The sequence below is a fragment of the Camelina sativa genome, chromosome 16 (genome assembly GCF_030686135.1).
Source record: "Camelina sativa cultivar CO46 ecotype springtype chromosome 16, ASM3068613v1".
Taxonomy (NCBI): Eukaryota; Viridiplantae; Streptophyta; class Magnoliopsida; order Brassicales; family Brassicaceae; genus Camelina; species Camelina sativa.
The window spans coordinates 26,589,828-26,616,628 of record NC_141895.1 but is presented as its reverse complement, the minus strand read 5'-3'; the positions used below and the strand labels follow the sequence as shown (position 1 = coordinate 26,616,628).

Here is a 26,801-nt window from a genome sequence, read left to right as displayed (position 1 = left end):
ATTATTATATTATTTTTTTCAGCAACTTTCTTGATTAGTATCTGCTAGTGGAGATGCCGTAATAGATCCTCACTGCCCTTATGTCTTACCCATTTGAGTCGGACTTGTATATGTTAACTTGTGTTAGAAAGCACCAAAGAAGGTTCATGTTGATCAACTAGTCGTTCAAAAGGTTGGAGAGAAGATGGCCAAAGTAGAAACTACAAAGTAGGAACTATTAAGTCTTCACCTCTCAACCATCGTCAAGTGCTAAAACGAATATACAAGATGAGTTTTATCCATAAGAACAAGGCATAAGATCCACCCAATATATCTACAAGAGGCGTGTTTATTATATAAGGGATCGATTTGGTTGAACTTTAGCATGATCGACCCTCGAATGGCTCATCAATTTAAGATTTACCAACGAGACATAATAAACTCATTTGTTCAACTGACTTGTTTGTGCAACGTTTGCCATTGATTGAAACTATTTAAAGGCATGTATCATGTCTAGCGTCACCCTATAAACTAAAGTTTTGTTTTGGTGAATTTGGTCCATCTAGCCATAGGGACATTAAGAAAATATATTTTGCCTAGTGTCATTCTAATCGGATTTTATAGCCTAAACAAATCATCCCACACAAAAAAAAACTTCATAGAAAACAGGCACTTCTCTTTTTAATAAATTATTTATAACCAAACTACCTGGTATCTTCAAATCTAGTGTGTGTACTTGTTCAAAGATTATGAGTAATATTTAAATGAAGCCATTTGCAAAAAGGTTAATAAATTAAATGTATTTCTCCGTGTTTAGTAGGAAAGAAAACAAAAATAAGATAAAACAAATATTCTATAACACAAAAAAGACATGAATATTGGAAGACATGTATCTCATATAGTCCTAATCCTAAAACAAAGTAACAGATCTCTTTGGGTCCTCCTTTCGTGTGTTTTTTTTTTTCTTTCCCAATCTCTGTTTCAAATGAATCAGCCATAGCTATCTATCATCTTCATCTTCTTGGTCAAACAAACCCTAGTTTCTCTTTCTATACATAATAACCTAACTCTCTCTCTCTCTCTTTCTCTCTCTGTCTGCATCATTTCTTCTTTCGCATGTGCAGAGCTATCAACAAAAGCATCTGTTTTTGATTGAAAGCTAAGTTTCCAATTCCAAAACAGAAGAAATTGAAAGTGTGTTTGTAAAGACAAACCACCAAACTAGAAGAAAACAAAACAAAACCCACACCGCATTGTTCCTTAAAGACCCAACAAGGAGATTATCTCACGCTTCCTCCTTTTCTTCCTGACATTTTCCTCGTATTTTGTTTTCTGGTTATTTGGGTTTAATTTCCATTGCAATTACTGCAATTGTGGGTCTCATTTGGTAGGTGGTGATTAATAATTTCTAGGGATTTTTTTGTGGTCTCTCTGCCTTTTTGGGTAAAGCATTTAAAGAAATCTCCTCAATGGCGTTGTTTAGAAAGTTCTTTCACAGAAAGCCTCCTGAAGGTTTGGTTGAGATCTCTGAGAGGGTTTACGGTATGTTCTTCCTTCTTTTTTAAGTCTTGGGTTTAGCGTTCTTGCTCTTCTTTAGCCTTTCGAGTATTAATTTTTTTTAGAAAGTTTGAGTTTTTAGGTCTTAAAGATTCGATTTTTACCGAGTTATTCCTGCCTAAGTTCATAGTGTAGTGTGTCCTGTTTTCGTTTCTACTTCTTGTCAGGCTTGTTGATTGAACTGAATCTAGCATTTGATAGCTTAAGATGTTTAGCTCATTAATATGTTTCTTTAAAGGTTATGTATGTTCACTAGGTTGTATGACTTCTCAGATTCTTTTGCTTGTCTTATCCTATGCTTCTTGAGAAATCAGACCATTTCAGTGAAAATGATACAAAAGGTTGCTCTACTATACGTTTGCTGATCTTTGATGTCTATGTTTACAGTCTTTGATTGCTGCTTAACCACGGATATGTTGGAAGATGAAGAAGATTACAGAGTCTATGTAGGCCGCATAATGAGTCAGCTGCGAGAACAGTTTCCAGGTGCATCGTTCATGGTCTTTAATTTCCGAGATAAAGACAGCAGAAGCCGGATGGAGAGTGTACTTACCGAGTATGACATGACCATCATGGACTATCCTCGCCATTATGAAGGTTGCCCTTTGCTTACAATGGAAACGGTTCATCACTTTCTTAAGTCTGCTGAAAGTTGGTTATTGTTAAGTCCACAGAATATCTTATTGTCGCACTGTGAGATTGGCGGCTGGCCGACTTTAGCCTTTATGCTTGCTTCGCTCTTGTTATACCGCAAACAGTTTAGTGGAGAACAGAAAACACTAGAGATGATATATAAGCTGGCTCCTCGTGAGTTATTACAGCTAATGTCTCCACTTAATCCACTGCCTTCACAATTGAGGTTTCTTCAGTACATTTCGAGTAGGGATGTTGAGTCACAGTGGCCACCTCTAGAACGTGCCCTTACATTAGCCTGTGTCAATCTTAGATTGATTCCTGATTTTGATGGTGAGGGTGGTTGCCGTCCCATATTCAGAATATATGGTCAAGATCCTTTTTTGGCATCTGATCGGACTTCAAAAGTTCTGTTCTCGATGTCCAAGAGAAGCAAAGCTGTTCGGCAATATAAGCAGGTGATACTGAGAGCTTTCCTAATCCATTTGTTTATTCATTCAGTCTCTCTCCATATTATCATACCGTTATGTCCTAACTTTTTCGTCTTCTGTTTCAGGCAGATTGTGAGCTGGTAAAGATTGACATCCATTGCCATATTCTCGGTGATGTTGTCCTGGAGTGCATTACCCTAGATAGTGATCATGAGAGAGAACAGATGATGTTTCGGGTTGTGTTCAATACTGCGTTTCTTAGATCAAATATTCTAACACTTAACCGTGATGATATTGATGTACTGTGGAACACAACGGATCGGTTCCCCAAGGATTTCAGAGCTGAGGTGACTACTTATCCTACTTTTCTTTAATAATTATACGATTTTTTTTGGTCATTAAAAGAGTCTCATGTTGTTCAAGCTTGAAATGGCAAGTTGTGGAGAGCTCAGTATGAGACTAGTCTAGAAGTACTTTTGTGTAATACATCTTTCTGAGTCAAGGATTTTCATGCATGCATTTTAGGTTATACATTTTGTTTCATTAAAGGTTTCAACATTTTTCTAAGCTGTTAAAGATCAATATTAGCGAGGTCAATTTTTGAGCCTGGCATATTTGTTAGAAGCATTTTATGTTAATACATAAGCTAATTATCTTAATGAAGGTGTGGCATTCTGTGTGTTTGCTCTCAGGTTATATTTTCGGAGATGGATGCTGTTAAGAATCTTGTCTCTATTGATATGTCGCATATGGAGGAAAAAGATGTTCTACCTATGGAAGCATTTGCTAAGGTTCAGGAGATTTTTAGTGAAGCTGAATGGTTGGATCCCAATTCTGATGTTGCTGTGACTGTTTTCAACCAAATAACTGCAGCAAATATCCTTCAAGAAAGCCTGGATTCAGGTTCTTCTCCTCGAAGCCCTGACTCACGTAGCCTATTGGAATCGGCACTTGAGAAAGTTAAGGAGAAAACCAAGTTGATGATATCTGAAAATATTGCTTCAAGTCCTGATGCATTCTCTCCTGAATGGAAAGAGAAAGATACAGTGTCTGGTCATAAGTCTTATGCAGATCCGAATTCAATTCTTAAGAAGGTTGATGAGTCGCATGGACTTCGTGTTTCAGTCCAAAGAAATGTTCACTCGAAGATAATTTCACCTCGAGTGGTCCAAAGTCCAGTGACATCACCACTTCCAAACCGTAGCCCCACGCTAGGATCACCCGCTTCAGTATCCAGATTTCACAGCTCCCCTTCTACTCTTGGGATCACTTCAATATTACACGATCATGGTTCATGTAAAGGCGAAGATGCTACTTCATCATCACCAGCCTCACCTTCAATTTCGTTTCGACCAACATTGCATCAGCTGACACCATCACTACCTAAAGAAGAAGCTTCTCCAAAATTTTCAAAGCCGCCCACACCTGTTCGTTCAAATGGCCATCCTTCAGCAGAAGCAGCAGTGACTTCACCACCATTGCCATCGCTGAAGCCACTTGGGAATTTGTCTCGTCCACCTCCACCCCCACCTCCCATATCCTCTCTGCGCTCCACTCCTTCACCAAGTTCCACTAGCAGTTCCATAGCAATACAAGGGCCTCCTCCACCTCCACCTCCGCCTCCACCTCAACTACAACCTCAGCGTTCTGCACGTTCAACCTTACCTCTGCCACCACCGTTACCTCCAAAGAAATCGATAGCTACAAATAATCCTCCACCGCCACCACCGCCACCTTTGCATTCTAATTCTCGACCAGGAGTCCCCACGAGTTCTTTGGCGGCGAAATCTCCTCCTGTTCCTCCCCCACCAGCCCCTGCACCTCTGTCTCGTTCTCATAATGGGGGTTGTAATGGAACCATCCCTCCAGTCCCTGGACCACCATTGGGTTTAAAGGGCCGTGGGATTTTACAGAATCTTAGAGGTCAGGCTCAAACGAGAAAGGCCAACTTGAAACCGTATCATTGGTTAAAGCTTACTAGGGCAGTACAAGGAAGTTTATGGGCTGAAACGCATAAACCTGATGAAGCTGCAACGTATGGTTATATCTTCAATACATCCTTTATACAAGTTTATGATTTTCTTTATTATTCTAACTCCGGCATCTTCTAATTCTAGTGCTCCAGATTTTGATATCTCTGAGCTTGAGAAACTCTTCTCAGCAGTGAATCTTAGCTCTGACAATGAAAGTAAAGGTGGGAAATCAGGTCGACGTGCCCGACCTAAAGTTGAGAAAGTGCAGCTGGTAATTGATTGCAATGAGCATTCAACTGTTCTTGAACTTTTGTAAATCCTTTAATTTCGGAAGTTTCATAACATGAAATTAAGATCCATTGACGGTTACTCTATTTTCGTCCTCTAACTTTGTCTATTAGTTTTGCAGATTGAGCTCAGAAGAGCATACAACTGTGAGATTATGCTTTCCAAAGTTAAAATACCTTTGCCTGATTTGATGGTAAGCACAAATATTTTTTTCTTGCAAGTTCTTGACTCGGTCTATCTTACATTTCACTGCTAATTAAATGCAAAGGATAATCTGGCCTCATCTTGTTATGCTAGAGCTGTTCAAACCATATTTTTCTTATTGGAATAAATCTTGGGTTACAGAGTTCTGTTCTTGCATTGGATGAGTCAGTGATAGATGTTGATCAAGTTGACAATCTAATTAAGTTTTGTCCAACAAAAGAAGAAGCCGAATTGCTCAAGGTATTATTTATTTTTGGTTCTTATCCAATTTTTTTCTGCTTCTGTACCACGAAATTTTTTGAAGTTATTATCATCCGGCGATAGCTTCTTTTGTGAGTAATACATCTCCTGTCTTGGTTTTCTTACTTTCCGTAGGGCTACACTGGAGATAAGGATAATTTGGGGCGGTGTGAGCAGGTTAGTCGAGTGCTCCACTTTCATATTTGAACAATCTTCTGAGTGTTCCATTTCGAGTTTCTAGGACCATTCTCATATTTCTTGGCAGACCAACCACCATTCCTTCTAAAGAAGATGCAAACAAACAATCTTAGAGATGTGCACATAAATAGTCAGAACTATTCTTAAGTTATTGATTTCCTGGTATTTGTTTTGGGTCGAAAACCAAATAGTATTTTTTGTTTATATTGAGAGTGATACCTTCATAAAAATTTCACTTTCATCTCTGGATGATGTACTGATAGTTATTTTCTGACTTTTCTGGTGATAGTTCTTTTTAGAACTACTGAAAGTTCCTCGAGTGGAGACTAAGCTAAGGGTTTTCTCATACAAGATTCAGTTCCAATCCCAGGTAGGAGAATCGACTGGAGTTTGTAATTTTGTAATGCATTCTAGTTTCTGAAAAACCTGGATCTTATATCAGTAAATGGTTGTTATCCTTCAGGTTACTGATCTTAGAAGAGGTTTGAATACCATACATAGTGCAGCAAATGAGGCAAGTCGTTTTTTCATGCAAATAGTTTGTGAACCACATACTGTATATTCATGTTGGTGATATTCCAATCTGACTCTATTGCATGTCTCACTTTCCAGGTTCGATGCTCGGCTAAACTGAAAAGAATCATGCAAACTATACTTTCCTTGGGCAATGCATTGAACCATGGGACTGCAAGGGGTGAGCATGTATCTATTACTGTTAGACTGCCAAATAGTGTATATCTTAGAGAGAGGCATTGTTTCTATTCAAGAGCTAATTCGGCCTCCACAATGTCAAGTTATGTATTTCTTCTCTTTTGACAGGCTCAGCTATCGGATTTCGCCTGGATAGTCTTTTAAAACTCACTGACACTAGATCCCGCAACAGTAAGATGACTCTGATGCATTATCTCTGTAAGGTAGGAGATTTTTCAATCATTTACCACTCTTTTTTTTCTTTTTTTTTGGGTTTGATGTTAAAATCTCTTTGTTCTTAACTAGTATGCTATATTCTGTACTTTTAGGTGCTTGCCGAGAAACTTCCAGAGCTACTTGATTTTCCAAAAGACCTGGTTAGCTTGGAGGCTGCAACAAAGGTAGTTTAATTATTCCTTAGCTCGGCGTTTAAGAAGAAAACCTCAATTCACTTTGTGCCTTTGGTGATAATCTCTCTGAAAACATTCCTTGATGATAGATTCAACTAAAATACCTGGCAGAGGAGATGCAAGCAATTAGCAAAGGCTTGGAGAAAGTTATACAAGAGTTTACTGCATCTGAAACTGATGGTCAAATATCAAAACACTTTCGTATGGTAAAATTAATTAGATATTCAAGAAGCTTGTTTAGTTATTGATTGCTTGTGTTGCTTACACTTTTACTTGTTTATGCAGAACTTGAAAGAGTTTCTTAGCTTTGCTGAAGGAGAAGTAAAGTCCTTGGCTTCCCTCTATTCAACTGTTGTAAGGATTATTTGGCTCCTTACCTTCTCTCTGTCTTAATTACTTTTCTGAACCACTTTACGTTACTGTGGTAAAGGATTCTTTGGTGCTACCACTATTGATTTCTCATTGTATTATTAGGGTGGAAGCGCTGATGCATTGGCGTTATACTTTGGAGAAGATCCAGCTCGTGTCCCATTTGAGCAAGGTAACAATTTGATGTAAACTCACTAATATGGTTTGGTTTCTTCTCTTCTTACATAATCATCTCCATTTGGTATTTGGAGGCTTGTCCTTTTTTTCCCTGACCAATTCCTTACATTTTATTTGAATCTGCAGTTGTATCCACTCTACAAAACTTTGTTAGAATATTTGTGCGGTCACATGAGGAAAACTGCAAGCAAGTCGAGTTTGAGAAGAAGAGAGCACAGAAGGAAGCAGAGAATGAAAACCTTAAGAAAGGTGTGTACAATGAGAATTGAAAAACAACTGCACACACAAAAGTATGTTGTTTTCTACTCCTTGAGTTGCCTTTGGCAGTCCTGGGAACCGGAAACTACATGTTGCGGCTCCTAGTTCGGGGTTTTTTACCCAAATATAGAGAACTTCCCCAGATATAGTTTCATCATCTGACAAGACTCAGCTTTGGATTTAGTCTTTTAGATTAGAAGAAAAAATAGGAAACTTTGTTCCTCTGGTAGGTAACAAGAAAAAAGCTGGAATCCGGTGATTAGGTAATGAAGGAGAGACGCAGAAGAAGTTTTAGCTTTGTATTTTGATGGGAATAGTATTAGAGTGACAACTTATGCAGGAGTTTTGAGTCCCTTCCTAGTTTACTACAGAAACAGAAATGTAACTACTTGTGTATAAATTTTGGGAGGGATTATAAGATGTGTAAATATTGAGTGAGTGTTCTGTGTGTGTCTTACTAACATTTATGATTTTACATCCAATGATATATTTAGGGTTTTTTTTTTTTTTGTGTTCTAAAATTTACAAAATTTGTTCTCAATACTACTACTACCAAGACAACAAAAACCGCAAGTTCTGCAGTAAAAAAGAAAGCTACAAAATTTTGTGCTTTGATTCTTGTGGCCTAGATATAGAAATCTACGAGCTTTAACTTGTATGAGGGGCCGACGGTCTATTTCCCCACGAGAAGTATTGTATCGAACCAGATAGATCTCGTTCTTTACCCTCGGTCTATATGTCCCTGAAATAAAAGTTCGAAAGCTATATTCCCCCGAATCCAAAGTTCGAAAGCTATATCTCCCCAATTCTGGATTATATTGGTTTACCGTCTAAACCTGAGACCAAACCAGATATGTCCCGAATGTAAACCAGATGTTGAACCAGTTTGATGCACAAACCTAGATTAAACCAAACCGACCCGTTTGATCATAAACCCAGAATCCCCAAATAAAACCTAAAATCGATTTTCGTTGTTCATAATCGATTCCTTTTATTGAGCTTGGTTCTTCTTCTTGAGATTACTTCTTCTTTCATTTACGAGTTTGAGTATCACAATGAGTAATGTATCATCCAATTCCACTGAATCTAGTTTGCAGGGAAGAGGAAGGGCTATCGGTGTGCCAAAGAGATGTTGGTGCGGAGAAGGAATCATATCTTTGATATCGAAGTCTGATTCCAACCCTTACAGGAGATATTATCGGTGTCAATTTGCCGTAGCTAATAAGGTAAGTCGATTTTGTTTTATTTTTGATTTTTTTCTGTTTTCGTGTATAACATTAGGATTGTTGCAGCTTAGGAATGATGAACACACTTTCAAATGGGTTGATGAGGCATTTGTCAATGAGATAGACACATTGAATGCAAAGAATGCTGACCTTGAGAAGCAGCTGAAAGAGATCAGAACAGAGAGGTTTGAGTTTGAGAAGATGGTCTATGAGAAGATGGAGAAGGAGATATTTGAAAAGGTTGAAGATGGTTTGTCTGAAGCCAAAGCAAGCCATAAGAAAATCATGATTGTCTTAGTCTTCTTTTGTATGATCATGATTGGTCTCACTAAGCTACTAGGTTGAAGAACGGGATGAGTGTTGTTCCTTTAGTTTGTTGTTGCTATGTTTTTGTTTCAGTTGTAATATGTTGCTATTAAAAGACTATGAGATGGTAATGAGAAGCGAAAGTTAAGAAGTTATGATCATTAATGAAATCCTAAATCGTTCACAAAACAGTTAACAAAAGACATCTCAATTTTTGACAAAAGACATAGGAATTACAAGTCTATGTGGTCGAAAATACATTCAAGGCAACCACAAAATTAGAACCCTATTTCTACTTAGCTAGTTTGATTAAGCTTGAGTGAGTGAACCTTGGCTTGGTTCCGGTTGACTTGGCTGCAAAACAAATATAAAACATTGAAATATTAGTAAACCGAAACAAGCTCCATAAACTGAAACCATGAAAAGGAAAATACATTCACCTTGGAAAATTCATTCTTGTGGAACCTAGAATTATGATTAGCTGCTCCACAAATGCCACAATGCATGATTCGTTTTTTCTCCTTTGGTTTCTTCTTAGTTGGCGACTCATTAGCACCCTTCTTCCTTTTTTGTGAGGCTTTGTCTTCTTCTCTTTAGCTTGATCGTTATCTTCATCTGGTAAACACACATTAGGAGTCTTTGTTTCAGGCCAAAACCGTGGACCTCTCTGTGGAACGAGGCCTTCGGTGTAATTCCTTCTCCACATAGCTGTCCGGAACCATTGACAGACATAGTTCTCAGCTACAAGTGTTTTGTCGATGATGACTGCATAGGCATGTTCACATGGGATGCCACATATCTGCCACTTCATGCAAGAACAAACCATCTTTTTCAGGCAGACTCTGTGTTTATCTAAGCCATGCGTTACTTCATATGCTCCATTGGTGCTTGAGCTGACCTTCGACTCAGATACATACTTATGCTCTTTAGCTAGAAACAATGCAACATATGGAGTACAAATCCCTGCAAACAAGCATACACAATCATTATCGTGTACAACCATAAACAAACATCATCATTTATAAGAAAAATGAGGAAATTACCTGTGTGGGAATAAGATTCTGCAGACCTTTTGGCAATCCTCACCATCGCAAGTCGTCTGATTGTCTCTAGCATAGCAATGAATGGTTTCTCTCTTGCCTTGTTAATGGAGCTGTTAAAAGACTCTGTGGGGTTATTATCAACATCTTCACAATAACTCCCAATCTTGTGAAATGTCCTGCACCAACTTTTTGGATTTGTCCTCATGACATCATTGTACACACTAGTATCATAGCAGTAGATCCTCTCAAAGTGCCGCTTGTAATCCACCTCATTGTAAGACCATGCTAAATCCCACAATAATGGCTTCATTCGGGTTTTATTACCATGATGCTTCTTCAAGTTCCCATAGATGTGTTGCACACACATTCGATGCTCCATTTTTGGTAACTCCAGCTGAACAGCCTTGATCAATCCCTAAACAATAAGAATAATCATTGTTAGTTACCATAAACAAAAGAACTATCAACATCAATTACAAGCCAAGAGATAAGAAATTACCTTTTGCCTATCAGAAATCAGTATAAAGCCATCACCATCATTCAATCCAAGGTCAGTCTTTAGCAACTTCATAAACCAAACCCAATTGTCTGTGTTTTCAACTTTAACCACCCCCCATGCTATTGGATAAATACCATTGTTTGCATCCCTACCTAAAGCTACCAAAAGCTGTCCCTTCACCTTATTCTTTAGGAAGCAACCATCAATTCCTATTAGAGGCCTACAAGTCTCTTTCCATGTTCTTCTTATGTTGTCAAAACAAACATAGAACCTATTGAACATGTCTTTCCCATCATCAGTCGTCACACATTCAACCTCTACATGTGAATCCTTGTTAGATTCTAATATCTCAGCAGCATAATCTCTTAATCTAGCAAACTGTTCATCATACTCCTTATCAATCCAAATTAGTGCCTTCTTTCTAGCGGCCTGACATTGATGCCTAGTGACACTAATCTTCCACCTTTCCTTTATGATTTCTTCCATTTTCATTGGCATGAAATACTCAGGATTATCTCTAATCTTATCAAGAAACAACCTAGCTATATGTGGAACCTTGAACATCTCACATTCTCCATTAGGGATACAACTATGCTTATCATTAAACTTTCCAATCCTCCACATCTTATCACTTGGCAGAATTGCGGCATACACCTTCCACTCACACCGTGAACCATCATCTCCATTACAACCAACACATATAAAGCCAATTTTATCTTTATCATACCTGTATTGCTTCAGATTGTTTCCAGTTCTGAGAACATAGTCCGTCACTGCTTCTTTGAAAGCGACTCCACTGAAGAATGTCTGCTTATCGTACAAATGCCCATCACCGCGCCTGATATGTGTATGAACTGGCTCTGTACTGTCACCGTTTTCATCGGTATCACTCTCCGGATACACATCATGGCGGACTGGTGGTTCATCGACGAACTCATTCACCAACTGGTCGATGTGAAATTCATCTCTGTCATGTGCTTCTTCATCGAAATCTCCTCCAAAGTCAGCATCTGAAAGGACAATCGCCATTGAAGCTGTTTTCCCAAAGAAATCTAAGCAAAGAATTGGGTTTCGATCTAGGGTTCTTCGCAAATTTGGGGATTTTTAGTTTTAGGGATTTTGGGGATAATGGATAGTGAAATCGAAGATAAACGGGTCGAAATCGGGTCGGGTTTGGTTTAATCTAAGTTTGTGCATCAAACTGGTTCAACATCTGGTTTACATTCGGGACATATCTGGTTTGGTCTCAGGTTTAGACGGTAAACCAATATAATCCAGAATTGGGGAGATATAGCTTTCGAACTTTGGATCGGGGGAATATAGCTTTCGAAATTTTATTTCGGGGACATATAGACCGAGGGTAAAGAACGAGATCTATCTGGTTCGATACAATACTTCTCGTGGGGAAATAAACCGTCGGCCCCTTGTATGAGTTATGACTCGTTCTACTGAGAAATCATCTCTATTTGTGCCTCTTCCCTATCATCAGTGTCCAAGACTGAGATATGTATATAGTTTAATATTTTCAATTAATTAATCATATTTTCGCACGTAGTTTAAAATTTTCAGTTTTTTATTTATTTAAAATATGTATATCATTTTCTTTTCTTGAAAATAAAAGCAAAAAAAAGAAGAGTGAATCACATATCTACATAATACAGACCTATATTTAGAAAGCATATCAAAGTAAATATTAATAGAATAGAATAAGTATAACTAAAGTTACAGATAATTAATGTTAGACAACAATATCTTAAAATAAAATACCTGTTAAATATGTTGTTTGGTATATTTTGTTCAATGTTCTGTTTTTTTTGTTTGTTAAGATAAATCCATATTTATCGATATCAAATTTATATAATCCCCTAGAATGCAATATATGTATTAATGATAAACAAACTTTGTGAATCCGGTTTCGGTCTAACTAGACTAGACCCAATACCAAACGTTTTCCGGTTGCTTCAGGTTCAGTTTATAAAATGTTGTGGTCATTGTCTTCTGATTGGTAAAGAGTAAAGAGTAGTAGTAGTTGTTAGTGTAGAGAGACACAACGAATATGAGTAGTAGTAGTTCCATGGGAATGTGTTAGCAAGTTGACATAGAAGCGGACATTAAAATCTTTTGCTTTCTTCTTCTTTTTTATACTTTTCATTGATATCTAGATCATCTTCAGAAACCTTGAAAGCCCTATAAGCTAAACAAGTCTTGGCGTGTGTTCTTCCCAATCTGTTTTGTTGCAATTTACATGTGTTCTTATCTTGTATATCTCATTCAAAATTGGTTGGTTTTGTTTTAGTTTTTGAGAACTTTGATTAATATCGCTTTTCATCTCGTTCATTTTTTTTTTGAGAATTATGAAAAGGATTTCTCGCAATAGATATGTCTCTGAGCTCTCTACCTTCAATTTTTTGTTTAGTTTTTTTTTTTTCTTAAATTTTGATTATGCATATTAGTTGTGTAAAGGTTGACAAATGGTGGGTGGAAAGAAAAAAGCCAAAGAATTTGACAAAGTGTCGGTGGATGAATAAATGTTAAGGCACTTAAGAAGAACCTTTGATATTAGAAATAATTTATATAACATATCTTCTTCATCCACTGACATTTTAATTTGTCATATACTTTGGTTTTCTTCTTTCTACCCACCATTTGTCTTTCTTATCACAAGTAATCTATATCATCAAAATATAAGGAAAAAACAAACTAAATAAAAACTGAAGGTAGAGAGCTCAAAGATAGATAAATTGCAAAAAATCCTAGTCACAATTTTCCTTTAAAAATGAACGAGATCAAAAGGTATGCTAATAAAAGTTCTCAAAAACGGAAACAAACCAACCAATTTAGAACGAAATACAAGATACAGACACCTATAAATTGTGAGAAAACAAATGTCAGGAAAAACACACGTCATGGTTTGTTTGGTTTAGGGTTTTTAAAGTTTCTGAAGATGATTCAGAACATCAAGGAAAAGTATTATATAAAAAGAAAAAGAAGACATAAGTTCTGAGTTTTAGTTACCTACACAAACTACTACTGCTCTTTACTCTTTACCAATCAAAAGAAAATGACTTTACTATCACTAACCTTGTTGTGTGATAGTACCTGGATTATCACATACCCAAGCCAAGAAACATGACCGAAACGCTTGCTTCCATATCTAAAAAAATTATTAATACCAATCTCAAATTCCTGTTTAACCAAATAAATTGTTAATGACAAATATTAACCTCTTTGTGGCAAAATGGCTTCGTAAGGTCGAATATGTTTTTTTGTACTGTGTTGACTCATATTTTTTTCCTTACTACTTCGACCAGTTCATTTCCCTACAAATAATCGAAACTAATTATCAAACAAATTAAGCATGAAAAATTATGTTAGCTTTAAGATCATAACAACAACCAAACCTCACGTTATTGAAACGATGACAAAGAAACAAAATCAGATAGATAAGAGCTAGGAATCTAAAAAAAAAAAAAGAATTAACATCTTTTTAAAAAGGATTTCTTTATAAAGATAATGGCTCTGATTGGTAACGTAGCCAAAGCTGTACAGAAAAGCTGTAAGCTGAAGCTGTAAGCTGAAGCTGTAAACTGTTACAGAATAGTGCAAAGCTGTAAGAAAAAACTGTACAAAAAAAGATGAGAGTAAAGTTTTTAATAAAGTTTTTGGTAAAATTTTTGTGATTGGTAAAAATTCAAAGTTGTACCACTTGTAATAGTTTGTTTTTGTTCACCGATCACTACCAATACAGAAACAACCGTATCTCCGACAAAAACCATATTTTAAGACAATACTAAACAGTCTAAACTGCAAGTAATATATGTATAAATGAATCTACATGATATAATATGTTGAGGCATATATATATTAAAAAACTATCCATACCTTGTTTTGTGATATAACCTCCTCTATAGAACTCAAACTATGGTTTCTAGATTTGCTATATATTTTCTGTAAAGATATGTTAGTGGAAGCAAAAACGTTCTTATATGTACAGATATATGTTCTCTACTCAAGGAATAAGATGAAAAAGAACATAGTTATTTTTCCAATCAAACCAGCAGATAAAATATCTTAAATATATTTCTTTATTATAAAAAAAACTTTATTATTATAAAAAAAATATTGATAAAATGTTTAACTTTATTTTAATTTATTTTATTTTTTTTATGCGGGAAAATTTGAAATACTATCATTTGAAATGGTCTATGTGCGACATTTAAAATACCGTTAATATTTATTTTTTCACTAAATAACTAACTTATTTATTATTTAGATAAATATGTTACTATATGAAACAACCACAACCATTTTTTAAATATCCTATACTTATTAACTAATTCCTCCAATAAAGAATTATGCCATAACAAAATAAACTAACCACCAAAATCCAACTTAAATGATAATTATTAAACCAACAAATCAGGAATTAGAGAAGATGCAAAACCATCAATAATCTAAAATATTCAAAAACAAATAATCAACAAAATGAAACTAAGACCCTAGAACATCCCCTCTTCCTTACCATGATCTCACGGTCACATCGTTTCTTTGCCTGAAACAAAAAAAAGATACTTAAATATTATCAAAAATATTTATTGAGGCAATCCACTCATCTACTGAGTTATACAAACAATTAAGATTACCATCAATAAATCAAAACAATCAATCAAACCAGAGCAATCAGAACACATAGCACGTCTACTGGTTGTTGGTGTTGATTGACACCCACCCTTTGTGTTGTTCGTCCCACCTCCCAAACTTCCTTGATATCGTGCTGGTGTATACCAACATCCTCCCATGGTGTCAAATGACACCAACACAAACTCCACCATGAACACGGGCTAGTGTTAGTTGATACCCACCCTTGATGTCAGTCGACACCAAATCCTTTAACGAAATACCGAGTGATCCTCGACGACGGATTCTTCACCACTTCGTTCTCCCAACGAAAAAACAACCACAAGCAACCATACAAGGCCAACCAACAAAAACACATAAACAAAGGAATCAATCCACATATATCATAGAAACAACAAATTAAGCAATCTTAACGCTTAGATAAGCTATGGTGTCATACACTCACCTCAAAACAAGAACGAAATCTGGACAAAGACTACCCAACATAGCAACAACAACACTATGATCTCCTTCTCACACACCAAAGCAAGAACCAAACCAAGAAAAGCTCTTCTCTTTTCTCTATCACTTGATCTCACAACCCAAAAACTCTTTCTCTCTTTCTCTAAAGGAGGCGGCCACATGCTTTTCTGCCACAAAACAACTAGGGCGCCAATCTTTTATAGGAGAAGTTTAGGGTTTTTCCAATACCCGCTAAACCGGGCGATATAAAACTAAATCGACCAACCCTAAAATTTTTGTTGGTATGGACCGACTCCCACCTATTCAGGCTCATGATGTTACACTATGTATATGGTCAAATTTAATACTTTTGCTTTTGCTTTTGGCTTTACATTTATTTATTTATTTTTTACACAAAACTTAGTTGTGATTATATAAATAAATAATACTACAAAGCATAATTCATTTTTTCTAGTCAACAAAAAAATGACTAATTCCTATTATATTAGTTTGACTACAATAAATGTGCATCCACTTTTAAAAAATTGACTGGTAACAATGTTTTTATGGGCTTTATAGGTAAGTAATTTAAATTATGTTGACTGTAGAATCTTTTTTTTTTTTTTTGACAAAAAAAAAACATCCATTTACACTACAATGCAGGTGTTACTAAGAAATGTATATTAAACGAGTTTCAATATTTCACGTATATTTTATTTTTCTAGAGGAAGATAAAACAGTTGTCTTGAGATGGTTCCAAAAGTAAATATTAGCTCGGTAATATATATAAATAAAACTTTGAGTTTTATGTAAATTTTTACTTTTATTTCTAATTTTAACTAATATATAATATTAGGCACAAATTTTTAGTTAAAATAATTTAAATTACCAGAAACTCGATGATTTTGGATAATTGTTTTAAATCCAACGGCTGGAAACAATGTATTCATCAATTATGTGCATATAGTTTTTTTTTTTTTTACCTCCGGCCCCAAATCATATAATATATATTTTTTTTGCTTTCGCCTCGCATAGCTCTTATATGTAATGCTAAGATCGTCTTTTTCGCTAAGAAACTCTATAGGTATCTCATAAATATTATTTTAATTATATTGTAAAAAACATTTAAAAAATAAATAGATTATAAAATATTTATTTAACCAATTGTATAGAATCAAGTATCATATGAATTTTGCTCAAAGTTTTCAGAGTTTTTCAAACCATTTATGATTCTCTCTCCTACTTTATAATTATTTTTTAATCTTTTAATAGGTAGAAACCCTGTGAAAAACTGGCCATGAAGCTCTAAAGCGGGTTTTTCTAATGAAAACGTTTCTCATGCAAAAAAAAACTTTCAGAACTACTTGAATTTACCGGTCAATTTCAATATACACCTTTGTTGGAAAAAAACAGTGCAATTACCTTTCCTTTTGATTATATTCTAGCACCGTTATATACAGTCGGAAGACATAAAATATCTTTCCTTACGATCATATAAAATTTAATAATTTAAGTAAAAACCCGAACACACTGATTAATACTCTTGTGAACCCCAAATAATTCTTACAACTTAACCCACAAATTATCTCATTAGTCACAGCTCAAACATTTGATTAAAAATGTTCCCATTTTCTTTTGTCGGCAAATATAATTAATCCTTAATTAAGACATGATCATCATTAGAAAAAGAGATATCTTCAACAGGAGCCCTACCCTCGAGCTTCTTGATGACCAATTTGTTGTTTGGCTTGTCAACATCTAGAAGAATAGTGTCTTCCTCTGTAAACTCTCCCTTTAAAATTTTTGAGGATATCTCCTTCTTCACTATCTCCTGAATCACTCTCTTCACCGGCCTTGCCCCATTGTTTGGGTCAAACCCAAGCTGAGCAAGGAGATCCACCGCTTCTTTTGTGTACTCAAGTTTTATTTTCTTTTGTTCCAACAAATTCTTCACTCGTCTCATCTGCACCAAATAGTAACATTACATTTATACCAAACACAAACCAAACTGGACCAAAGCCAAAACTCAATAGCCTAGGCCTATAAACCCAATAAGAGAGGATTTGTATTAAACAGTAGTGTGTATATAAAGTAAAGTACCTGAAACTCGACGATCTTGGATAATTCTGTTAAATCCAACGGCTGGAAAACAATGTATTCATCAATCCTGTTCATGAACTCTGGCTTAAAAGTTTGTCTTGCTAACTCCACAGCTTGTCGTTTCATCATCTCATAAACTGCTTCTTTGCTATCTTTATTGTTGCGGGAAGTCTCAAGTATAGGGTGTGATCCTATATTAGACGTCATTATTACAAAACAGTTTCTGAAACTTACGGTCCTCCCTTGAGAATCAGTTATCCTCCCGTCATCTAGTATCTGTAGAAAGATATTGAAGACATCAGGGTGAGCTTTCTCGATCTCATCAAACAGAACCACCGAGTAAGGTCTCCTCCGAATAGCTTCAGTTAACTGACCACCTTCTTCGAAACCAGCACAACCGGGAGGTGCACCAATGAGCCGTGAGACTGAGTTTTTTTCCATGTACTCACTCATATCGATCCTCACTATCGCGTTTTCAGTGTTGAAAAGGTAACCAGCAAGAGCGTTGGCAAGCTCGGTTTTACCAACACCTGTTGGACCCATGAACATAAAACTCGCAATAGGACGGTTAGGATCTGAAAGACCAGCCTTTGAACAGCGGATAGCATTTGCTATCGATTCGACAGCCTTGTCTTGACCAAAAACTCTCTTGTGAAGCACTTCTTCCAAGAAAACTAGCTTTTCTTTCTCTGATTGTTGAAGGTTTGATAGTGGGATACCCGTCCACTTGCTTACTATCTCTGCTATGTGAAGATCGGTTACCTCTTCTTGTAGCAGTGACTGATTAGTGTCTCCGGGATTGGTGAGATTCTTCTCAGCTTCTTCTAACTGGCGTTGGAGGGACATTAGTGTTCCATACTTCACCTCAGCAGTACGGTTTAGACCACATTCACGTTCAGCGGATTTATCAATCTGTAAAACAATATAGATCATGTTTAGTTGTTCATTAATGTTGACCATTTATATCATGCAACGTAAGAAACCACCACAAGTACTACAACTACTATATACATAAGAAGAAACTGGTCGAACGTTTTTTTTTTGGTTTCTTATATTTTAAGAATTATATTTAAGTATGATAGTAACATAATAACCCATAGTGTGGAAATTTACCTCTTCTTTAAATGAACGTAATTTAGTAATGAGAGACTCTTCTTCCGCCTTTTGCTTGCTGAGTTCTCTCTGTTTATCCTTGAGTTTGGTCAAATCATTATCCATTTTCTGTAGAAGTTCTTTAGAAGCATTAGCATTATCCCTTTTCAAAGAATACTTCTCCATCTGCAGTTTGATCACAGCTTTGTTTATTTCATCGAGTTCAGTTGGTTTCGAAGTGGTCGAAACCCTCAACTTTGAGGCAGCTTCATCAACAAGATCAATAGCTGAAAAAACAAAGAAACTTTATCTTTATATACAAAACAAAACCATTTCCCAAGAAAAACATGCCAAGATCGAATCAGAAGAAGGTGTAAGTTTGTATACCTTTGTCTGGTAGAAAGCGTTCAGTTATATAGCGGTCTGCCATAACTGCTGCTGAAACAAGGGAACCATCTGATATCTTAACACCATGATGTAACTCGTACCGCTTTCTTAAACCACGAAGAATCGATATAGTATCTTCAACAGATGGCTGATTACAGAACACTTTCTGAAACCTACGTTCCAGAGCTGGATCTTTCTCCATGTATTTGCGGTATTCAGTCAGCGTAGTTGCACCAATGCATCGCAGTTCACCTCTTCCAAGCATTGGTTTCAATAGGTTGCTCACATCCATTGAATCACCTTCACAAGCTCCTACATAAGGATAATACTAATAACATATCAGTCAACTGTTGAGGCAATGGTGCATTTAATTTAGATATTGTTTGATAATGAAAAGGTCACCTGCACCAACAAGAGTGTGGATCTCATCAATGAACAAGACTTTCTTCCCATTAGAAGCAGTTACTTCCTTCAGTATTGCTTTCAACCTTTCCTCAAATTCTCCTCTATATTGTGTACCAGCAATCAGTGCACCCATGTCGAGGGATATAATCTACATTACAAATGAACAGTTTACAATCTTTGCTCTCACCCTTTGAGGAGAAAAGGTAAAAAAAAAAAAAAAAACCCAAAAAAAAAGTGATTAACCTTATGATTCAAGAGTGGTTGAGGGACATCTCCTTTTACAATTCGCTGGGCTAACCTGAAAAAGGTTAACATCTCTCAGTACATACAATCATAAGTTTAAGGGATAGATATAAGTACAAAGCCTTACCCTTCTGCAATAGCGGTTTTGCCTACACTGGGTTCACCAATGATAACAGGATTGCTTTTTGTCATCCTACAAAGTATTTGAATGCAACGGTTTATTTCATCATCACGTCCAATGAGAGGAGGGAGTTTTCCTTGTTTAGCCATCTCTGTTATATCATTTCCGTACGTTACAAGTGCTTCCTTTTCATCATTACTCTACATATAGAAAGAAAAAAATATCACCTTATTACATATAATAACCACCCTTTTCTAATGAATTAAAATGGACAAGGAACCTGATCTGATTTATCAGAGAAGCGGCGCAGAGAAGGGAACTGGAGAGAAAGAGGTAACAGTTGGCCACGAAAAGCGGCTTGAGTGACCGAAGTTATACCGTCTCCAGGAACTCCAATGAAGGAATTTGGCCGGGAGAAAAAGGAATTGGGAGAGGAACGCGAGCTGAATTGAGCACAGGCAGAGATAGCGCGATAACGTGGAAGGAGAGGTCTAGAAAAAGCATTGTGTGCTTTGATGGCTGCAGAAACAGACTTCGACAATCTTCTGGACGCCATGTGAAGATGAATTGACCAAGGAGGAGCTTGGTTTAGTGTTTTAAAAGAGGATGTTTTAGGAATGCTTGGAGAAGAAGCAAATTAGTGTTTGGTGAAGAAGCAAAAGCAAACGAGTGTGTAATAAATATTCGTACATTTGTTAAAAAGGAAACGTTTGTCTAGTAGAGAAATAGAAAGTTTAAAATGAAATAGAAGAATATATCAGAAACCTATATTTTAAAAAAAAAAATTTCAGAAACATAAAGAAGAATTCATTTTTGTAACTTTTCCAATTAATCGTAAGAGCAAAGAAAAAAAAAAAAAAAAGAATATTTCAATTATAATTTTTCTCTGATACTAAAATATCATGTAAAATGCTAATTTGATTGAGAAAGTAAGTTGTCAATTACAAAAGATAATGCATATATCATCAGTTTTAATATATTTTGTGCCAAAAGTTTTAAAATTGGATTAACAAAAGACAGAATGAATATGGTTTTTTCACACATAAATCGACAATCCAGAATTATTATAACAACCGTTTTTCTGTTTCAAAACAAAATAAAATCCATATAAATAAAAAGAGTCATAGGGGCGATTGAGAAAGAAAGTAAGAAACAGAGCAAAAAGCCAACGCAGTCGCAGAGAGAGAAAAAAACAGAAATAAAAGAGTCATTGTTGACTTGACTTGTATCAGTTTCATGCGAGCTCGCCTCTTATTTTACCTGGAAACGAATAATAGCAAACACATAATATTTTTGGTTAAGAACATCCAAATAGACAAAAAAAAACCCAACCCGAATTAACAATAAATCATAAACTTAAACCCTAAACCAACCTTTTGTATATGGTTTTGATGTCGTCCCTCATATACGAAGCTCCAAGGAGGTAGTCATTGCTGTAGTTTCCATCGATGGTCGGAATACAAAATTTGCCATCAACGGGATAAGACTTGCCATCAAACCATATTCCAGAAATGATCTCTTTCCGAGCTGCGATGATCTCTTCGTCTTCTTCTGATGTGTCCGCAGCCACCAGCCTGTAGGAATAAACTTTCTTTAGCTGTCCTCGACGATACGTCAGCTCTATGGCTTGTCGAGCAATACAAGGGTTGGAGATGACGTCGAGCATTAAAACCCTTGTTGCACCAGTAAGAGCCATCTGCTCATTACATGCTTTGATTGATAAAAAGAAGATCTTCGCATCATACGAGTTGTTGAACTGATTAATTGACATTTCACGAGCAGAATGGCTGGTGTCACCTTTAATCATGAAGGTTTCTTTGCCATCTTCCCAGCCTTTAATCTTAGCCACAAGCCTCTGGAGAAATATCAATGGGATGACATATTGGCTCACGACAATAATCTTCTCATTTGTATAGTCGCATAACTTCACCAAACCCAAGAAGAATTTGGTTTTTACGCCATCTGTTTCGTCGATTGACTTGATAATCTCATCCATCTCATCTTTGTTAGGGGCGGGAAGACCCTTAGCACGATCTGAGAAAGCACTTAGCACCGGGTGAAGCGTGACTGAACTCAAGTTAGAGCATGTTTTGAAACCCTTGGTTTTGGATTTCTTTTCAACCTCCCATGCTGACTTTTGGCTTAATGTTGGTTTTAAGACCACCGTGAAGTCCATCAATCCCGGGTCTTCATGAAGGAACTCTCCATTGTGATTGTAGATGATCTTGTTAGTCAACATCCTTAGTTCGGTTAAGTAACCAATCTTGTCTCCATGATCAGAATCTTGACTAAGCAAAGCTTCTTCCAAATCCATTAAAGGTTGATCATGAGTGTAAGATTCAACCTTCAAGAATTTTGAGACTTGTTTCCCAGCTTGGTTATGTGTCAGGAACTCAGGGAAAGCAACATCAAGAATGTTGAAAACCTCCTTTATGTTGGTATGGTATAACGTGCTAGTGAGTAGAACCTTTTTTGGCGTTTTGATACGAGCAACATCCCTAAGAACGCCCATCATCTCGTTCTTGGGATCAGTTCCTCTGTCAAAGATGACCAGTGAAGGAACATTTACGAGAATACTCCTACATTCATTTGAAGCTTCTACTTCAACACCACTACTGCTCTTAAACACGATATTGGAAAACTGCTTGCCGCATAAGAAGATAATACTCCGGTTACTCATCATCCACCGGTTTAAAACCCCTAGTTGCTGAGACCTGGTATTCGCCTTGGCCGAGTAGAAGTCTAGCAGCATTACGTCAGTTACCTTCATTTCTTCAAACTCGCTCTTCCAAAAATCAAACATCGACTTGGGAAGCACGAAGAGAATTTTACTATCTGGATGCTTCGCAAGGTAACCAGAGATGAAATTGACAAGCAAGAATGTCTTTTCAGAAACAGGAGCTTGAGCTAGAATGCATCCATTTGGGTTTTCCACAGCCAAATTGTTGCATAAAAAGTTGAACATCTCGATGTGACGAAGATCCATACAACTTTGGTGCAACGGGTGAGGGTAAATGCCAGTTCCTAAACCCGCCGGGTTAACATCTCTGGAGTTATTCGATCCAAACCCGGGTGGCACCGGATGACCCTGATCGTATAACAAATTATATTGAATAATAGTCAATAAGCAATATCTAATCAAACAGTTTTTTTTTTTTTAATGTGCATTGAGCTTACAGTCAGAGCCTTGACTGCTAACTCAATTGGTGATTTTTCTAAAACCAAATAGCTTTTTGAACCATAAGAAAAAACATTCAAAAACTCGTGAACTGGGTGATAAAACTATACAAATTATTACGTTTCATATATTTTTTATATTAATTACGTAAAATATATTTATTTTTAATTTTATATATGATAAAACTTTATGAATCCGGTTTGATCCAGTCAAACTAGATTGAACTTAGATCCAAATACGGTTGCTTTTGGTTTAATTTTTAAAATATCCTAATCATGTAAAAAGAATATATTATTTTATGACGTAATTATATATTTACTGACCTTGTCAATGATATCACATATCCAACACACATGACCAAAACCTTCCTTCCATATCCAAGAATGCTCACAATCTTTCGGTATTTCTCCACTTGTCTACATAAAGAAAAAGTCACAACAATCATCAGTGTCAATCTCAATTTTAACTAAACAATTCTTGTCAATGACAACAAATGGTAAACCTCAAATATGTTTGAAAATGGTTCATCTTCTGGCCAAACAGTTTCATTCAGGTCGAAGATGGCTTTTCTTTTGTCTTTGCTCTTATGGATTTCGACCAATTCATTTCCCTACACATAATAAAAACTAATTCAGCAACAAAAGACTTTCACTACCGCAGAATTCTTATATATAGAGATATGTACACTTACATCTGAACAGATATTGTTGTCTAGCCCTTTACCACTGTTACCACCTCTGCTGCTACCACCAACCATGGCATGTTTAAATGAGCTTCCCATGGTACGATTATTAGGTCTATCATTTTCCGAACTCAAATCTACGATTGGCACGTCCATTAATCCGTCGACAGCTTCGTCCAAAATGGCTTTTCCTTTGTCTTGACTTATATTTGTTTCTTTATCACCTCTCACATAAGCTTCAACCAATTGATTTTCCTACGCATACGAAAAGTAACATAAAAATAAATAGAGTACGGAACTTATGTTAGATTTAAGATCATAACAACAATTAAATATTTTTGTTATCCCCACATTTCTTATTATATAGAGATATATATGTACACTTACATCTGAACGCGAATCATTTGCTAGCCCGTTATCATTGCTATCACCTCGGCCGCTAAGCTTATTTTCTTCCAAGTTAACACACACAATTGGTGCGTTGAAAGCATGGGCTACAATATCATCGCAACCGCTTCCATCGGCTTTTTGATTTTCTGGTGTCCCAAAGTTTATCTTTTTGTTGTCGTTTTGACATAGGTCTGAACATATAAAATAGAGTGATTATTTACATTTTTTCAATCTGTAAACTATAATTATATGGCACAAATCACTTAACAATCAATGAATCATTATCCTAATGGCCTCCCACATATTTACACAAGTTTCCCATGTAAGAAATTCTTATCCATAGTATTGTTGACAGACAAAAACTAGACATGGACAAAATATCCGAAACCCGATCCAAAAAATTCGATCCAAATCCATATTCAAAATTTTAAAATATATGAATGGGTTTAGAATCTATTAAGATCGGATATCCGAATCTGATTGGGTACTATCCGATATCCGACCCAAAAACTAGAAATACCCAAATAGGTGTAGAACCATTTTATCAAATTACTCGAAAATCCGAAATACATACCCCAAACCGGAATATCCAGGTCTAGACAAAACAATCTGATAAGCTCCTAATCAAATTTCAGACTATTGTTGACAGAAAAAAAAAATCGGATGAACAGCATCGACCACTCTCTAAAATAAAAAATAAAGAATTCAAAGGACATCATTATTTTTTTATTTTTTTATTTTTTTTTTTGAAAATATACTCGAAAAGATAGTATAGACACAACTACAGTCGACATGTCCGACAAAAATCAGAGTATCAGACAATACTAAACTGCAAGTAATATGTATGATGAATCCATAGATACAAACAAAGATCTATACCGGTGCACACAAAAAAAAAAACAAAGATCCATACCTTTTTCTTGTGACGACTTCCTCTTTCCATCCATATTGAAACGAAATGGAGGTTTAGAACTCAAACTAAAGTTTCTCAGATTTTTGAGATTTCTTCTTGACAAAAACTTTATGATATGTAAAACTAGTGGTTCTCTAGTTACTGATTTATATCAAAAATTAGGATTAAGATGGGAAAAAAGGATTACTGATTGGTCCACACAAGCAAGTGAAAAATAAAACATAAAATACAATCCTTTAATATATATATCTATATATATATATATATAAATGTTTAAATTTAGTATAAGTCACTTTTTATTACCAGATTTTTACAATCTATAAATTTACTTATACAACGACCGATAGATATTGTGATTTTTTTTTTACGCGGGAACATTTGAAATACTATAATTTGTAAACCGCGCTCGACATTTGAAATACCATTTGATTATCATATTCACTTAACAACTAACTTATTTGTTATTGGATAATTTGGTTACTACATATAGTTTTAAATCTATGATACTCTTTCTCTTATTTGTTTTTGCTTTACATTTATTTATTTATTATTATTTTTATAGAAAACTAAATTTAATCCATAAGCAGGAAAGGAAAAAAATATTCTTAATTGGATACAAATATAACACAAAAAGAGAGAGTAGATATTTTCCCAAAATAAAAGAAGAAGTAAATAGTAATTTTTATTATTATTTTGTGTCTAATGTAATAAGAAAATTGTGGAAAAGTTATAGCTACATTTGACAAGGAATTTTTTTTTTTTTAATTTATTTAGCAGTTACAAGAAAAGATTTGACAGCTATTTTCCAGTACATGTATGAAGAATACATTTGAAGCACTTAACAAATATACCATGGGAGATGGTTTAAGCACTTAACAAATAACTGTCACATTCCATGCACATGGATGACATAGTTTTTTGTTTTGTTTTTGATAACTCATGAATGCCCAAACAAATGACCCGGCCCACAACAAATAACCGCCAATTCAGAAGCCCAATAACAAAGTCGACTTAGTTGCATTGACTAGCTGAAGTACAGTAAAACCTCTATAAATTAATAACACATTAATGATAATTTATTAATAGAAGTTTTAATTTCTCGATAAATTAATAATTATTAATTTTAAAGAGATTTTCCTAATTTGGTAAAAAAATTTAAAATAAGATATAATCGTTATAATTAATATTTTTGTAAAATTAATTAAAATGAAAATAACAATTATCATGTTTTGAAGATAGTACTCAAAGATTTTTATATAGTAAAAATATTAAAAATGAACTCTAATAAAAATTAATGTGTATATATATATATACACTTCTATTTAGATAATTTTAAATAATTATTAATTTCTATTATTGATGGAACCATATATTTACAAATAATTTTCAAAAAATTATTATCTTATTATATTATCGAATTATGTATAAAATTACAGTAGTCCCAACTTGGGACCGAATAAATATATTAATTTATAGAGATTATTAATTTACCGAGTATTAATTTATAGAGATTATTAATTTACCGAGTATTAATTTATAGAGGTTCTATTGTAGTTGATTCTTGAAGCAAAAAATCTCAAAATATCACCTTGTACAAACGGATAAGTTGATATGGTTCTATGTGCTTTCGACCAAACTCCTTTAAACATCATCATCTGTACGTTTTAGAAGACAGAGCACTAAATTTATAAAGTCTAACAAAACATAGGAAAAACGAGTTATAATTTATT

At 35.3% G+C, this 26,801-nt stretch overlaps 4 protein-coding genes and 1 pseudogene across 10 annotated transcripts; 2 read left to right on the top strand and 3 right to left on the bottom strand.

Annotated features, from left to right (window-relative positions):
• Nucleotides 1-868: 868 nt before the first annotated feature.
• On the top strand, nt 869-7,912 carry LOC104753984 (formin-like protein 18). 6 transcript variants are annotated; one of them, XR_015584817.1, is made up of 17 exons: nt 869-1,521; nt 1,924-2,627; nt 2,726-2,947; nt 3,293-4,635; nt 4,718-4,844; nt 4,983-5,054; nt 5,207-5,305; nt 5,441-5,482; nt 5,793-5,873; nt 5,967-6,017; nt 6,116-6,197; nt 6,323-6,417; nt 6,523-6,594; nt 6,693-6,804; nt 6,889-6,957; nt 7,078-7,144; nt 7,276-7,912. XR_015584817.1 is itself a non-coding variant. In XM_087492032.1 (17 exons), the coding sequence occupies exons 1-17, from the start codon at nt 1,449-1,451 to the stop codon at nt 7,416-7,418; spliced, it is 3,459 nt and encodes a 1,152-aa protein (XP_087348158.1). In that variant the 5' UTR covers nt 869-1,448; the 3' UTR covers nt 7,419-7,912. The 6 variants fall into 6 exon arrangements, 2 of the variants coding, with proteins under 2 accessions (XP_087348158.1, XP_087348159.1); XR_015584819.1 differs by having other exon boundaries at nt 4,975-5,054; XR_015584818.1 differs by having other exon boundaries at nt 4,975-5,054; nt 6,693-6,809.
• A 508-nt stretch (nt 7,913-8,420) lies between these two features.
• Nucleotides 8,421-9,100, top strand: LOC109129610 (uncharacterized protein At4g04775-like). Its single transcript, XM_019238067.2, has 2 exons — nt 8,421-8,633; nt 8,700-9,100. The coding sequence occupies exons 1-2, from the start codon at nt 8,463-8,465 to the stop codon at nt 8,976-8,978; spliced, it is 450 nt and encodes a 149-aa protein (XP_019093612.2). The 5' UTR covers nt 8,421-8,462; the 3' UTR covers nt 8,979-9,100.
• Nucleotides 9,101-9,125: 25 nt separating this feature from the next.
• Nucleotides 9,126-11,541, bottom strand: LOC104753983 (uncharacterized; annotated as a pseudogene).
• A 5,487-nt stretch (nt 11,542-17,028) lies between these two features.
• On the bottom strand, nt 17,029-25,301 carry LOC104753981 (chaperone protein ClpB4, mitochondrial-like). Of its 2 annotated transcripts, XM_087491907.1 has the most exons (12): nt 25,072-25,182; nt 24,156-24,349; nt 23,778-24,023; nt 23,589-23,696; nt 23,410-23,502; nt 22,403-22,996; nt 19,788-19,859; nt 19,542-19,692; nt 19,140-19,451; nt 18,774-19,039; nt 17,661-18,572; nt 17,029-17,523 (listed from the first exon to the last, which is right to left on the bottom strand). In XM_087491907.1, the coding sequence occupies exons 1-12, from the start codon at nt 25,103-25,105 to the stop codon at nt 17,212-17,214; spliced, it is 3,294 nt and encodes a 1,097-aa protein (XP_087348033.1). In that variant the 5' UTR covers nt 25,106-25,182; the 3' UTR covers nt 17,029-17,211. The 2 variants fall into 2 exon arrangements, with proteins under 2 accessions (XP_087348033.1, XP_087348034.1); XM_087491908.1 differs by lacking the exons at nt 17,029-17,523; nt 17,661-18,572; nt 18,774-19,039; ... (1 more) ...; nt 19,542-19,692; nt 19,788-19,859 and adding an exon at nt 20,888-21,168 and having other exon boundaries at nt 21,282-22,996; nt 25,072-25,301.
• LOC147925991 (chaperone protein ClpB2, chloroplastic-like) lies at nt 19,911-20,464 on the bottom strand. Its single transcript, XM_087491909.1, has 2 exons — nt 20,189-20,464; nt 19,911-20,108 (listed from the first exon to the last, which is right to left on the bottom strand). The coding sequence occupies exons 1-2, from the start codon at nt 20,462-20,464 to the stop codon at nt 19,911-19,913; spliced, it is 474 nt and encodes a 157-aa protein (XP_087348035.1).
• Nucleotides 25,302-26,801: the final 1,500 nt, after the last annotated feature.

Coding starts and splice junctions, on each gene's coding strand:
- LOC104753984 (XM_087492032.1), top strand. CDS start 1,449: ATGGCGTTGTTTAGAAAGTTCTTTCACAGAAAGCCTCCTGAAGGTTTG. Junction 6,810..6,888: donor TATCAAAACACTTTCGTATG/GTAAAATTAATT, acceptor TTGTTTATGCAG/AACTTGAAAGAGTTTCTTAG. Junction 6,958..7,077: donor CTTCCCTCTATTCAACTGTT/GTAAGGATTATT, acceptor TTGTATTATTAG/GGTGGAAGCGCTGATGCATT.
- LOC109129610 (XM_019238067.2), top strand. CDS start 8,463: ATGAGTAATGTATCATCCAATTCCACTGAATCTAGTTTGCAGGGAAGA. Junction 8,634..8,699: donor AATTTGCCGTAGCTAATAAG/GTAAGTCGATTT, acceptor GGATTGTTGCAG/CTTAGGAATGATGAACACAC.
- LOC147925991 (XM_087491909.1), bottom strand. CDS start 20,464: ATGGCGTCCAGAAGATTGTCGAAGTCTGTTTCTGCAGCCATCAAAGCA. Junction 20,109..20,188: donor TCTCTGATAAATCAGATCAG/GTTCCTTGTCCA, acceptor TTCTATATGTAG/AGTAATGATGAAAAGGAAGC.
- LOC104753981 (XM_087491907.1), bottom strand. CDS start 25,105: ATGGATGGAAAGAGGAAGTCGTCACAAGAAAAAG. Junction 24,024..24,155: donor CAAATGATTCGCGTTCAGAT/GTAAGTGTACAT, acceptor TCGTATGCGTAG/GAAAATCAATTGGTTGAAGC. Junction 19,040..19,139: donor ACGCTTTCTACCAGACAAAG/GTATACAAACTT, acceptor TTGTTTTTTCAG/CTATTGATCTTGTTGATGAA.